Source organism: Pleurodeles waltl, chromosome 2_2, assembly GCF_031143425.1.
Source record: "Pleurodeles waltl isolate 20211129_DDA chromosome 2_2, aPleWal1.hap1.20221129, whole genome shotgun sequence".
In the NCBI taxonomy this organism is placed as follows: Eukaryota; Metazoa; Chordata; class Amphibia; order Caudata; family Salamandridae; genus Pleurodeles; species Pleurodeles waltl.
In genome coordinates, this window is record NC_090439.1 from 1,120,851,424 (window position 1) to 1,120,864,416 (window position 12,993).

At 46.0% G+C, this 12,993-nt stretch overlaps 1 protein-coding gene across 1 annotated transcript in view; it reads left to right on the plus strand.

The window, feature by feature from the left end:
* The window catches only part of LOC138282912 (latent-transforming growth factor beta-binding protein 4-like), a 269,263-nt gene that overhangs the window by 136,445 nt on the left and 119,825 nt on the right, over positions 1-12,993 (plus strand). The window contains exons 10-12 of the mRNA XM_069220935.1: positions 2,952-3,074; positions 10,951-11,073; positions 11,532-11,654. Coding sequence (XP_069077036.1) covers positions 2,952-3,074; positions 10,951-11,073; positions 11,532-11,654 — 369 coding nt within the window. The remainder of the gene's footprint in view (positions 1-2,951; positions 3,075-10,950; positions 11,074-11,531; positions 11,655-12,993) is intronic.

The window sequence follows — 12,993 nt, forward strand, 5'->3', positions numbered from 1 at the left end:
CTGGCATCAGGGCCCTTGGTACCAGAGGTACCAGTGACAAGGGACTTATCTGGATGCCAGGGTGTGCCAATTGTGGGATCAATGGTACATTTTAGGTGAAAAAACACTGGTGCTGGGGCCTGGTTAGCAGGGTCCCAGCACACTTCTCAGTCAAGTCAGCATCAGTATCAGGCAAAAAGTGGGGGGTAACTGCAACAGGGAGCCATTTCTTTACAAAGACACCAACTGCTTTGGCCCCAGACTTACCGGCCTGTCTCCTGCCTTCTAAAGAAACCTGCTCCAGCGACGCTTTCCCCAGGACCAGCGACCTCTGAATCCTCAGAGGACTGCCCTGCTTCAAGAAAGACAAGAAACTCCCGAGGACAGCGGACCTGCTCCAAAAAGACTGCAACTTTGTTACAGAGGAGCAGATTTAAAGACCCCTGCAAATCCCCGCAAGAAGCGTGAGACTTGCAACACTGCACCCGGCGACCCCGACTCGACTGGTGGAGAACCAACACCTCAGGGAGGACCCTCCGGCGACTCCGAGACCGTGAGTAACCAAAGTTGTCCCCCCTGAGCCCCCACAGCGACGCCTGCAGAGGGAATCCCGAGGCTCCCCCTGACCGCGACTGCCTGAGCCTAAAGTCCCGACGGCTGGAAAAGTCCCTGCACCCGCAGCCCCCAGCACCTGAAGGAACGGAACTTCTGTGCAGGAGTGACCCCCAGGAGGCCCTCTCCCTTGCCCAGGTGGTGGCTACCCCGAGGAGCCCCCCCCTTGCCTGCCTGCACCGCTGAAGAGACCCCTTGGTCTCCCATTGAAACCTACAGAGAACCCGACGCTTGTTTACACACTGCACCCGGCCGCCCCCGCGCTGCTGAGGGTGTACTTTTTGTGCTGACTTGTGTCCCCCCCGGTGCCCTACAAAACCCCCCTGGTCTGCCCTCCGAAGACGCGGGTACTTACCTGCTGGCAGACCGGAACCGGGGCACCCCCTTCTCTCCATTGAAGCCTATGTGTTTTGGGCACCTCTTTGACCTCTGCACCTGACTGGCCCTGAGCTGCTGGTGTGGTAACTTTGGGGTTGCTCTGAACCCCCAACGGTGGGCTACCTTGGACCCAAACCTGAGACTTGTAAGTGATTTACTTACCTGTTAAAACTAACAATAACTTACCTCCCCCAGGAACTGTGAAAATTGCACTGTGTCCACTTTTAAAACAGCTATTTGTGTTTTATGTGAAAAGTATATATGCTACTGTAATTATTCAAAGTTCCTAAAGTACTTACCTGCAATACCTTTCAAATGAGATATTACATGTAGAATTTGAACCTGTAGTTCTTAAAATAAACTAAGAAAAGATATTTTTCTATAACAAAACCTATTGGCCTGGATTTGTCTCTGAGTGTGTGTTCCTCATTTATTGCCTGTGTGTATGTACAACAAATGCTTAACACTACTCCTTTGATAAGCCTACTGCTCGACCACACTACCACAAAATAGAACATTAGTATTATCTCTTTTTGCCACTATCTTACCTCTAAGGGGAACCCTTGGACTCTGTGCATACTATTCCTCACTATGAAATAGTGCATACAGAGCCAACTTCCTACACTGATGCTTTCTCTTTCTACCTACTTTCTACCCACTCTAGTTAGTATCCTGATTTCCAAGATTTTCCTTTTCCAAATTCTTTTTGCACTTTTGATGCTTTTTGTGTTTTGCCCATATGTGCTGCACCCAGCACGTTATCTCCTGATTAGCTAAGAGTAGGATTTTCCCTTGCTCAGAAATCTGTTTTCAGATGATATAATTGATTTAATGTTTGCTAGAACTGAGCAATGCTTGCTTTCTGAACATTAGATTCTTTTGTTGATGTTCTGTATGATTTTTGTAGAATGTCTTGTTCTCCTAATGTTAGTTTGCCTTAACCTGTTTTGTCGCCTCGGTCAACCCTTGGTGATACTGTATCTTTCTGAGCTTTATCTTGAGAATTGCTTTTATGACTTTGAGCTTAAGTTTGTAATAAAACTCCTTAACGGTATTCTTGACCAGAGTTTTCTCTGTCTGGCCACATGGGTCATACTGTGTAAATTAACTGGAATGTCTTTATCGGACTGTGGCCAGGATATTGATCTGCCCATAAAGGCGGCAGGTGGTGACCTGCACAGAAGCTGGAACACTTTGCAGAAGGGGATACTGGCCTGTGGCATCTTTTCACAAAAATCACGAGGCTTTTGAAATATCTTGGAGTTGATACCAGTAATTTTAGCAAATTTGGAAAAAAAACTTCTGTAGCAGAGTGTGGGGGTAAGGCCTCAGATGCATTTTACTGTTAAAACTGTGCTTTTTGCAGTTTTCTATAATGCAGACACTGGTCAAGAGCATCACAGAAGCACCAGATTATATTACATAGGGTCAGATTCATTTTATTTTAATTATGGAATAGATTTGTTTTTGGGTCATCTCCAGGTACTGTCTTCACTGCTGATGGTAATCAACTGGTTCTCCATCTCCAGTTGGCAAATTTACCATAATGCAACTGCCATTTTCTGCCTCATATGCACCCTTTCTCCCAAAGCGCACTGAGACCATTGGAGGTTAGTACCATTTCAAACCTCCATCTCCTCAAAAAACATCAAAATAAAGTACACCAAAAATTAGCAGATGAGGAAGCAGGGACTCAGCTGACTGTGGTGACAGCTGAGTTAGCTGTAGGGGCAAGGACCTTTTTGGTGTTGATACTGCAGGAAAACCAGCCCTTAATTCACTGCGAAGCATGCATGGGATGGTACTGTGAAAGCGTTGCCAGTGGTGTAGCTAGTTTTAATTTCAAACTCAGTCTTTTTGAGGCCTGATGTGATTTGAGAGATCTGAACCTATGGCATTTTATCTTTACCCAGGTGGGTTAGAGTGATTCTTTACAGAACCCTCCCTGCGTGGACATCATGTGTTTTTCTTCATTTTTGTAGATATCGATGAGTGCTCGCTTGGCAATGCAGATTGCCAGCACCAGTGCCAGAATGAGCTGGGCAGCTTCCAATGCCAGTGTAACCAGGGCTACATCCTTCAACAAGATGGCAGAAACTGCACAGGTAGGTGAAACTCTGATATGTAGTATGGCTGAGTAGCAGTAGCAGGACAGGGGCATATATGGGGCAAGAGGGTATAGGGTAGGAACTGGTCCAAGAAGAATGGGGGAGAACAGAAGGGAGATGTGTACCTCACTGTACACTTTGGTGCAGGGAAGTGGTAGCCATGATTGACCTCCTTTGGTCATTAGCCAAATCAAGTGAAAAGGAGCCAAGCATGTGAAGAACACTGGGGTGTAGCAGATCTGTCATCAGATCTATGGAAGCCCATTGACCAGGAGGTAATACGCAGACCCTTCTCTTCAGAGGCAGAGCCTCAGGTGAAAACAGTTCTATCCCTGGTACCACCTGTCTGAACGTTAACCTTTGGATACAAGTGTGATTACTCAGTTTACAGGTTTTGGACTAACATATCACCATCAGTGAGTGATTACCAAGTAGTCCACCTGCGTAACATGCAGGTTCTGCAGGACTCTTTGGGCAGTCTGATAACAGAGGCTAGAATGAGACTACCTGGAACCCTAGCCTCCAGAATTGATTAGAGTAAAAGCTGTGGTTGGTGAGTATCTGCAGAAACACAGCATTTTGCGGAACCATATAATTCTCAGGGCCTTTCACATATTGGTCACTATGCGGAGGGTGTTTTCCACTATTGTGATGTAACAGCGGGAGCACACAATGTTTTCTACTGGCCAACTAGTACCAAAACATCCCTTCTCTGGTCATCCTTCATCTCCCCCTCCCTTAAGTTTGGGAGGCTTTGAACGTTAACATTTCGCACCCATTCTTTAAGTACCACAGTTGTGCAATGTGGAACCAGAGCCATATCTCAATGTTCGCAACTGCTGTGGTTACATCTCTTCCTCTCTACTGAGAGGTACCAGGGAAGGTGGAAGACATAAACCACTAGTTTCTGTTCTCTTGGGGTGAGAAGATGGCCGTGGGAAGAATGTTTGTGGAGAGCAGTCTTCTTTTGTTACATAGAATTTGATGGCAGAAAACACCCAGCACATCCAATCTGTCTGTTACATGCTCAGGCACAGAGAGAGTTTTGGTCTTTAAGTTTTCGCTTGCCTAATTACACCACTGTGTCTCTTGTTAAACCTGTTGACATCCTGTGAATCCTCATTCTTTCTCTAAAGTTGTTCTTTCCTTTGAAAGCTTTTAATTGTAACAATATGTCTGTACTAAAAATCTTCAACATCTGCAATACCATTACCTCTTTTATGAATTCAGTTGCCTCTTTTATGCATATCACCCCTATTTTTCTCCACTATGTTCTTTTTAAAATTTTCCTGCTTGGGCGATAACCTAAGACAATCGTAGTTTTGGTTGCCAGTTCTGAAATCCAGTTGTGTTTATTCTTCAGCTGATGCCTGCCCCAAAGCCATAGCAAAATATACTGTGAGACCTACAGTACTAGTCACCAGGCTAAATAGTAGGCCTCCAGAACTGTACACAGCTCTCTATATTTAGCATATAGCACTAGACCACTACTATGAGATATAGCCAGCAGAATGGGAGAGGCTTTCAAAAGTAGATATTGTATTCAAGATATCCCCAGTAGAACCAGATGTAATACTTTAAATATGTCGACCAGAAATTTACCAGAAACAGCCTCTAGAGATTGTGCTAAAGATTAGTCTTTAAGAACTGGACACATTGCTCTACATTTGTCCTTTAGAACTAGGTACAATACTTGAGTTCAAGCCACCAGAATATGTTACAATACATTGGGTGAGGTTTCCAGAACTGGATACAGCGATGAATATTAGTCCTTCAGAAATGGACACACTACTCCAGGTTTGGGCTCTGTATGTAGACAACTGGCTAATTCACAAAGGTAAACTTACAGTTTTGTGTAAGTTTATTACTGTTTGCTATTCAGAAAGGGGTTTACAAGCAGTATCTTTATGATTGCGTAGTCTCGGCACATAAAAACATAGGTCTTTTTATGTGTGGAGAATCCGCACTCGTAAATATACTACTCAAAAATCACTTTGTGAATAGCAAACAGTTGTAAACTTACACTAAGGTGTAAGTTTACCTTTGTGATCAGCCCCAAAGTACTTAAGGCCATTGGAACTAGACACAATGCACTAGCACAGACTTTCAGAACAGAACACAATTCCAAAATTGGCCTCTAAAACTAGACACAATATTTTAGGGATATCGCTATGAGAACTGTAAATATGTATATGTATAGAATGAGCCTAGCCAAAAGCAAGGATATAGTCTACTAGTGAATGGAGAGGTAGCTAGTTTGTGGACTGTTCCTGCATCATGATGTAGTATGCTCTAAAGAAGTGCATCTTCAATTATTTCCTGAATTAGAACAGGGTTAGGGCGGTCATTTTTTAATATAGTTTCAGATGCGAGATAAATGGAGATGGCCTGTTGCATTCTTTTTCTTTTTGACTCTTTTTTTTCTCTCCAGTCTGATGGTGAGGTGGATGAGGTGTGCTGAGAGCTACCAGGGAGGCGAGGTTATCTGCCATATAGGAGAGGGTGCGAGTCGTGATAGTTTTGTAAATGATGCAGCTGGTTTTGAATATGGCGTGTGCAGCATAGGGAAGCAAGTGGATGAGGCATTCTGTAGCCTTAAGTCGGGGTCATTGTCAAGGCTGGGAGGCCACGGAGCAGGGACTTTCCACTGCCCAGTTGTGACAGTATGGGAGCTCAGACAGTTTCCATGGGAGACAGTTTCTTTTTCTTCAAGCTGTTCTCTTGGCAATATGTTCTGCAAGGGTGAGGATAGTATCCAAAGTGAATCCAAGTGACTTATGATTTGGTAAAAGTTGGGGTTCGAAGCTCTCAAGGTTCATGATATTGAACCAGGCCTAATGCTGAGGTTCTGGTAGGAGCTGGACATCCAGGTCTGGATGAAGTTCAGGCAGTGTTTGAGGCGTTGGATACAGGAGTGGAGTAGACTTTCAAGTAGAGTTTTGTACCATCGGTATATTGGTGACTTATTGTAGGAAGTTGGCTCTGTATGCACTATTTCAAAGTAAGGAATTGTATGCACAGAGTCCAAGGGTTCCCCTTAGAGGTAATATAGTGGCAAAAAGAGATAATACTAATGCTCTATTTTGTGGTAGTGTGGTCGAGCAGTAGGCTTATCAAAGGAGTAGTGTTAAGCATTTGTTGTACATACACAAGCAATAAATGAGGAACACACACTCAAAGACAATTCCAGGCCAATAGGTTTTTGTATAGAAAAATATCATTTCTTAGTTTATTTTAAGAACCACAGGTTCAAGATTTACATGTAATACTTCAAATGAAAGGTATTGCAGGTAGGTACTTTAGGAACTTTGAATTAGCAAAATAGCATATACAGTTTTCACATAAATCACATATAGCTATTTTAAAACTAGACAGTGCAATTTTCAACAGTTCCTGGGGGGAGTAAGAGTTTGTTAGTTTTTGCAGCTAAGTAAACCACCTACGGGGTTCAAGTTTGGGTCCAAGGTAGCCCACCCTTGGGGGTTCAGAGCAACCCCAAAGTTACCACACCAGCAGCTCAGGGCCGGTCAGGTGCAGAGGTCAAAGGGGTGCCCAAAACGCATAGGCTTCAATGGAGAAGGGGGTGCCCCGGTTCCAGTCTGCCAGCAGGTAAGTACCCGCGTCTTCGGAGGGCAGACCAGGGGGGTTTTGTAGGGCACCGGGGGGGACACAAGTCCACACAGAAAGTACACCCTCAGCGGCACGGGGGCGGCCGGGTGCAGTGTGCAAACAAGCGTCGGGTTTGTAATTGAAATCAGTGGGAGACCAAGAGGTCTCTTCAGCGATGCAGGCAGGCAAGGGGGGGGCTCCTCGGGGTAGCCACCACCTGGGCAAGGGAGAGGGCCTCCTGGGGGTCACTCCTGCACTGGAGTTCGGATCCTTCAGGTCCTGGGGGCTGCGGGTGCAGTGTCCCTACCAGACTTCGGGTTCTGAGAAGCAGGTAGTCACGGTCAGGGGGAGCCTCGGGATTCCCTCTGCAGGCGTCGCAGTTGGGGCTCAGGGGGGGCAACTCTGGCTACTCACGGTCTCGCAGTCGCCGGGGAGTCCTCCCTGAAGTGTTTGTTCTCCACAAGTCGAGCCGGGGGCGTTGGGTGCAGAGTGTCAAGTCTCACGCTTCCGGTGGGAAACGCAAGTTGTTTCAAAGTTGCTTCTTTGTTGCAAAGTCGCAGTCTTGGGTGAACAGAGCCGCTGTCCTCGGGAGTTCTTGGTCCTTCTAGATGCAGGGCAGTCCTCTGAGGCTTCAGAGGTCGCTGGTCCCTGGGGAGAGCGTCGCTGGAGCAGTGTCTTTAGAAGGGGGGAGACAGGCCAGTAGAGCTGGGGCCAAAGCAGTTGGTGTCGCCGTCTTCTCTGCAGGGTTTTTCAGCTTAGCTGTCCTATTCTTCTTAGGTTGCAGGAATCTAGTTTCCTAGGTTCTGGGGAGCCCCTAAATACTGAATATAGGGGTGTGTTTAGGTTGGGAGGGCAGTAGCAAATGGCTACTGTCCTTGAGGGTGGCTACACCCTCTTTGTGCCTCCTCCCTGAGGGGAGGGGGGCACATCCTTATTCCTATTGGGGGGAATCCTCCATCTGCAAGATGGAGGATTTCTAAAAGTCAGAGTCACCTCAGCTCAGGACACCTTAGGGGCTGTCCTGACTGGCCAGTGACTCCTCCTTGTTTTTCTCATTATCTCTCCTGGACTTGCCGCCAAAAGTGGGGGCTATGTCCAGGGGGCGGGCATCTCCACTAGCTGGAGTGCCCTGGGGCATTGTAACACGAAGCCTGAGCCTTTGAGGCTCACTGCTAGGTGTTACAGTTCCTGCAGGGGGGAGGTGTGAAGCACCTCCACCCAGAGCAGGCTTTTGTTTCTGTCCTCAGAGAGCACAAAGGCTCTCACCACATGGGGTCAGAAACTCGTCTCTCAGCAGCAGGCTGGCACAGACCAGTCAGTCCTGCACTGAACAATTGGGTAAAATACAAGGGGCATCTCTAAGATGCCCTCTGTGTGCATTTTTTAATAAATCCAACACTGGCATCAGTGTAGGTTTATTATTCTGAGAAGTTTGATACTAAACTTCCCAGTATTCAGTGTAACCATTATGGAGCTGTGGAGTTCGTTTTTGACAGACTCCCAGACCATATACTCTTATGGCTACCCTGCACTTACAATGTCTAAGATTTTGCTTAGACACTGTAGGGGCATAGTGCTCATGCACATATGCCCTCACCTGTGGTATAGTGCACCCTGCCTTAGGGCTGTAAGGCCTGCTAGAGGGGTGACTTACCTATGCCACAGGCAGTGTGAGGTTGGCATGGAACCCTGAGGGGAGTGCCATGTCGACTTAGTCATTTTCTCCCCATCAGCACACACAAGCTGGCAAGCAGTGTGTCTGTGCTGAGTGAGGGTTCCCTAGGGTGGCATAAGACATGCTGCAGCCCTTAGAGACCTTCCCTGGCATCAGGGCCCTTGGTACCAGAGGTACCAGTTACAAGGGACTTATCTGGATGCCAGGGTGTGCCAATTGTGGGATCAATGGTACATTTTAGGTGAAAGAACACTGGTGCTGGGGCCTGGTTAGCAGGGTCCCAGCACACTTCTCAGTCAAGTCAGCATCAGTATCAGGCAAAAAGTGGGGGGTAACTGCAACAGGGAGCCATTTCTTTACACTTATGATACTGTTATCTATGAGTAAAGCTTTAAAGGGCTGCATGTAGAGCCTGAAGATTACAGGCAACAGTTTGAAACCCTGGGAGTTCCGCAGGTCATAGAAACTTTTGCCACCTGGAGGTGCCCATGTGAAGGAACAGGTGTCGGTGGGAAACGTAGGTGGGGAACTAGTGAAGGAAACATCCACTAAATCCTATTTGAGACTTCAAGGTATGCATGATGGTGAGATGATCAATAGTGTCAAAGGCAGTGGGGAGGTCCAGCAACCTCATGAGGTAGAGGTCAACTTCTTCTGTAGTCGTTTGTGTAGAATACAAAACACAGTACATCAGTAGAGGTTTTCAGAACTGGATACAAGGCTAAAGATGAGGCAACCCTAATGATGTATGCATTAAATCTAACTCTACTTTTTTGATCATTGATTCACCTCTCCCTTACAATGAAAGGCTCTTGTGTTTCTCATAGTTTTGCCACAATACTCTCTTGTTTATCGCTGAAATCTCAATCACCAAAATGCTCCTTTGCATCTCTGCTCCCTAAATATATAACATTGTACTTCTCTTCATTAAACCTGGCAGGCTGCCTCCTCCTAGACAACTATTCCAGGCTATCTAACCTACACTCAATAATTGTCATTCCTTCTGGGGCATCAATGGCCCATTACATCCGTGTATCATCTGCAACAGCGATACCTCACCTGCTATCAAGCTACCTAGGAAGCCATTGAAGTCACTGGTTGGACATCCAGACCTTGCGGACACCACATTTATTTTTTAAGGGGAACTCCATATTAAGCTTTGCCTTATTTCCTGCAGAAGCTTCTCCCTGAGTGTTTGAGTCTCTGATAAATTCTTCCTGCTGTGTAATTGCACATTGAGCTGAGGGCGGCAATACATTTTCCCCTTGGTCCTGTGCAAATAGTCTTTGTTCCATAGAACTAGGCCGGCAACATCTGCTATTTTGGGACACGTGGCTAACTGTGGAGGGGCCGTGGAGTGTGTAATATCCCTAGAATCATCCTGCAAACCCAAAGCATAAGGAATCCCTACACATGGCAAAGGGGATATTTTATGAGCAGGGGATGATTGCAGAGGAGCGAATGCGGTTCTTTGCAGTGGGCAGGCTAGCAGACCCAGTCCCTGACCAGTCACTTTCCAAGGGGTGGGCAAGAATGGTAGGCATGCAGACTTAGATAGGTGACGCATGAGAAGTGTTAGCATTACACCAGTGACGGTGAAGGGCTTACCGTCAGAAGTAAATGTAAGACCACTCTCAGCAGCTTGTGGGTGCTTTGGGTCCCTGGAGCATGCTAGGAGGCAATGTCCTTGCAAGAGATGAGGGGGAGACTGGGCATTTGCCAAACTGTTGATCTCAGCCCAAGACAATTTTCCGCAAAAGACAGGGCTTAGGTGTCATGATGCTCCTACACATCTACAGACTATGCAAAAAAGGCAGATTTACCCATCGACTCTGGTGTGACTTTTGTGCACAGCACTTGGAAAACTGAGACACACAATTTCTCTGGGGGAAGCATGTCAGTGTTAGTTCCCCACCTGAATATTCCAAATTGTTGGCCTAATTTTATTGGCCAAAGAGGTAATTTGAAGGGGCAGGTAATGGATATTTGCATGTGGTAGATGTGACATTGTGAAGGTTTAGTCTATGTTGGTAACGTTTGCCCTTGAGTGAGCATTGTGATGACAAGCTCGAAATCCCTCAGCATTTAATGAGTTTTATGCCATAGGAAAAAGAGGGAAAAGAAGAGGTGGAAGAGACTTCCGGGGCTTCTTTTCTACAACAGAGGGAAAAACTCAAGTGAGCCCTGCTCCATCATGAGCCACTCTTGGAACAGAGACATCAGACAGAGGCGTCCAATCCTCCACAGAGCACTCTTGGTGCAGTGAGGGATTTCTACTGTATTGGAGTTTCATTTGCTCCTCCAAAAAGTGCTCTCACAGCCAGATAATGACCCATGAAACACATTTGCTGGGTTGGAACTTCTATGGGTTGATCATGGAGGTCTGTTTCTGAGCACTGGGTAATTAGGCTAATGGGATACCACTTAATAAGTTCATAATGGTGGTGGGTGAGCATCAGGCCTCAGTGCATCCCTTGACTATGCTGTCTTTTTACAGAATGGAGTAAAAACTATGCATCACCTGGAACTATCCCAATCCAGTGGATGCAGAACTCTGTGTTGCAGTGATCTTTTTCCCTTCTCTTGTAGATGTCGATGAATGTCAAGTGGAGAAAGGTGGTTGTGGACAGATTTGCCAGAACACGGATGGCTCCTATGAGTGCTTCTGCCAAAAGGGATTCCAGCTTCACGTGGATAAGAGGCAGTGCATAGGTGAGACACCACTGCAGCCGAGGTTCCCTGCTGTTCTTTAGGTGATCAGAAGAGCTCTTTGTGACTTCACTCTCTAATGCATTGACTGATCAGTTTACTCGCCTTCGTAGACATTAGCTAGGTCCCAACCCTTCTTCTCAATGCTCGCAGCCAACAAACCTTACCACTGCTAAAAATACATTGGCTAACTTCTCCATCTCTATATGCATTTTGCAACCCACTCCCAATATCTCTTTGTACATTGATCATCAGTCAAAGTAAACTCTCTGATCTTAAGTGCGGGAAGGCGGGCACAGTTCTGTTACTTTTATAAAGCATCATAAATGATTAATTAGGGGAGGGCCTGGGTATTGTGAATGCAAAAGCCACATGTGTGTCAGTGCAAAGTGGAGGGTGTGATCCCAGCATCTCTTGTATAGAACTGGTCATAGCAGCTGTTTTTTGTCTTGCATGTCTAGATATTGATGAGTGTAAGATCCAGAATGGAGGTTGCTCTCACACCTGCAACAACACCTTGGGAGGACACGACTGCCTGTGCCCGATCCACCTTGCCCTAGACAAGGACAAAAGGACCTGCATCAGTGAGTACTGGGGGTGCACACTGCTAAAAGAGTCCACAGTTCTCCCTGTTCCAGTGAAGAAACAGAGGGCAGAAAGTTTACAGGCAGTGGTAAACAGTGGCCTCGCCTCATGCTCCTGTTTAAAGTGTACTATTGTGAATGCTGCTGGTTTTAAATTGAGCAGGAGCTCATGTGTGCTGATGATGTAGCTTTTTAGGCTATGTTTGTAGTCCGTAACATTATTATGCTTTTGGAAACATTCACAGTTTTGGAATTCCTGCTATTGCTTCAGAGATCTGTGTGAAGTTACGAATGTTGACATCATTTTACCAAACTTATATGAGTGGAAGACACAGCAGGAGTGGCAGAATCTCTCTTCTCAAAATACAGTGGCAAAACAAGAATTCATTTCTGAAGGAGAGTTCATGAAGTAGTCTAATGAAGTACTTCAAAGCCTTCCATAGTATCCATGACTGAGTACACCACAGAATGAACTACATTTATGTGCTGGTAAATAGTAATTCCAGTAAGGAAACTTGATAAACAACAGAAAGACTTAGGTCTCGGTTTGCATAGCTTTTGCTGTGAGTTTCACCTGGACTACTCATGGCTTATTACTAAGCGTCAGCATTATACCAGCAGCACTTTTGGCTTACCCCTGGAATTCAGTAGTTACCCCGGAGCCCTACAAAAGTAAGTGACAACTACGACCAGTTCGATTCGTTGTGAATCGGGCTCAAAGTGCTTATCTTCTTCCAGTTAGCACAGAGAACTGAAAGACAGTTCATTTTAAAACATAGGCTTATACTGATGTTAGCAGTGGAGCATGGAGTCAGGTGTTGTCCACGGTGATCCCCGATGACACCACTAGTTCCAAAAACCTTCTGTCAACAACAGTCTACTAGGAGATCCTAAATAACCCAGCCCAGCCTGTAATAAGTTTGTAAGTGTTGTCAGGTAGCCATTTTGTCTTCAGTAAAAGTCCATGCCACCTTATCTGGTCTAGGACTAGTTAAGGAAGCTGAAAAACATGGCCATTTTGCCTACACTGCAGGGTGATACAAGGAACTGATCCCTGGTCATCGCTTTTTATAACAGTACAAACTACGGACTTTATCCAATCACTCGGTAGACTGCACAAGTCTGCAGTGACCTGGGCATGTTCTCTGTCACCAACAAATGGAGTCCACTGCAGAGACTCCTTGCTGATTGTGCTAGATGTTGTAGGGCAAGGCTGAGTTTCTCTCATGGACCACCTCACAGCACCAGGAACATGGTCGGCCAGGGAACAGTTATACCACAAACAAAGTAACCGAGAGCTGCCAACCTCCTTGTGAAGTAGCATTTCTTACCCTCCATT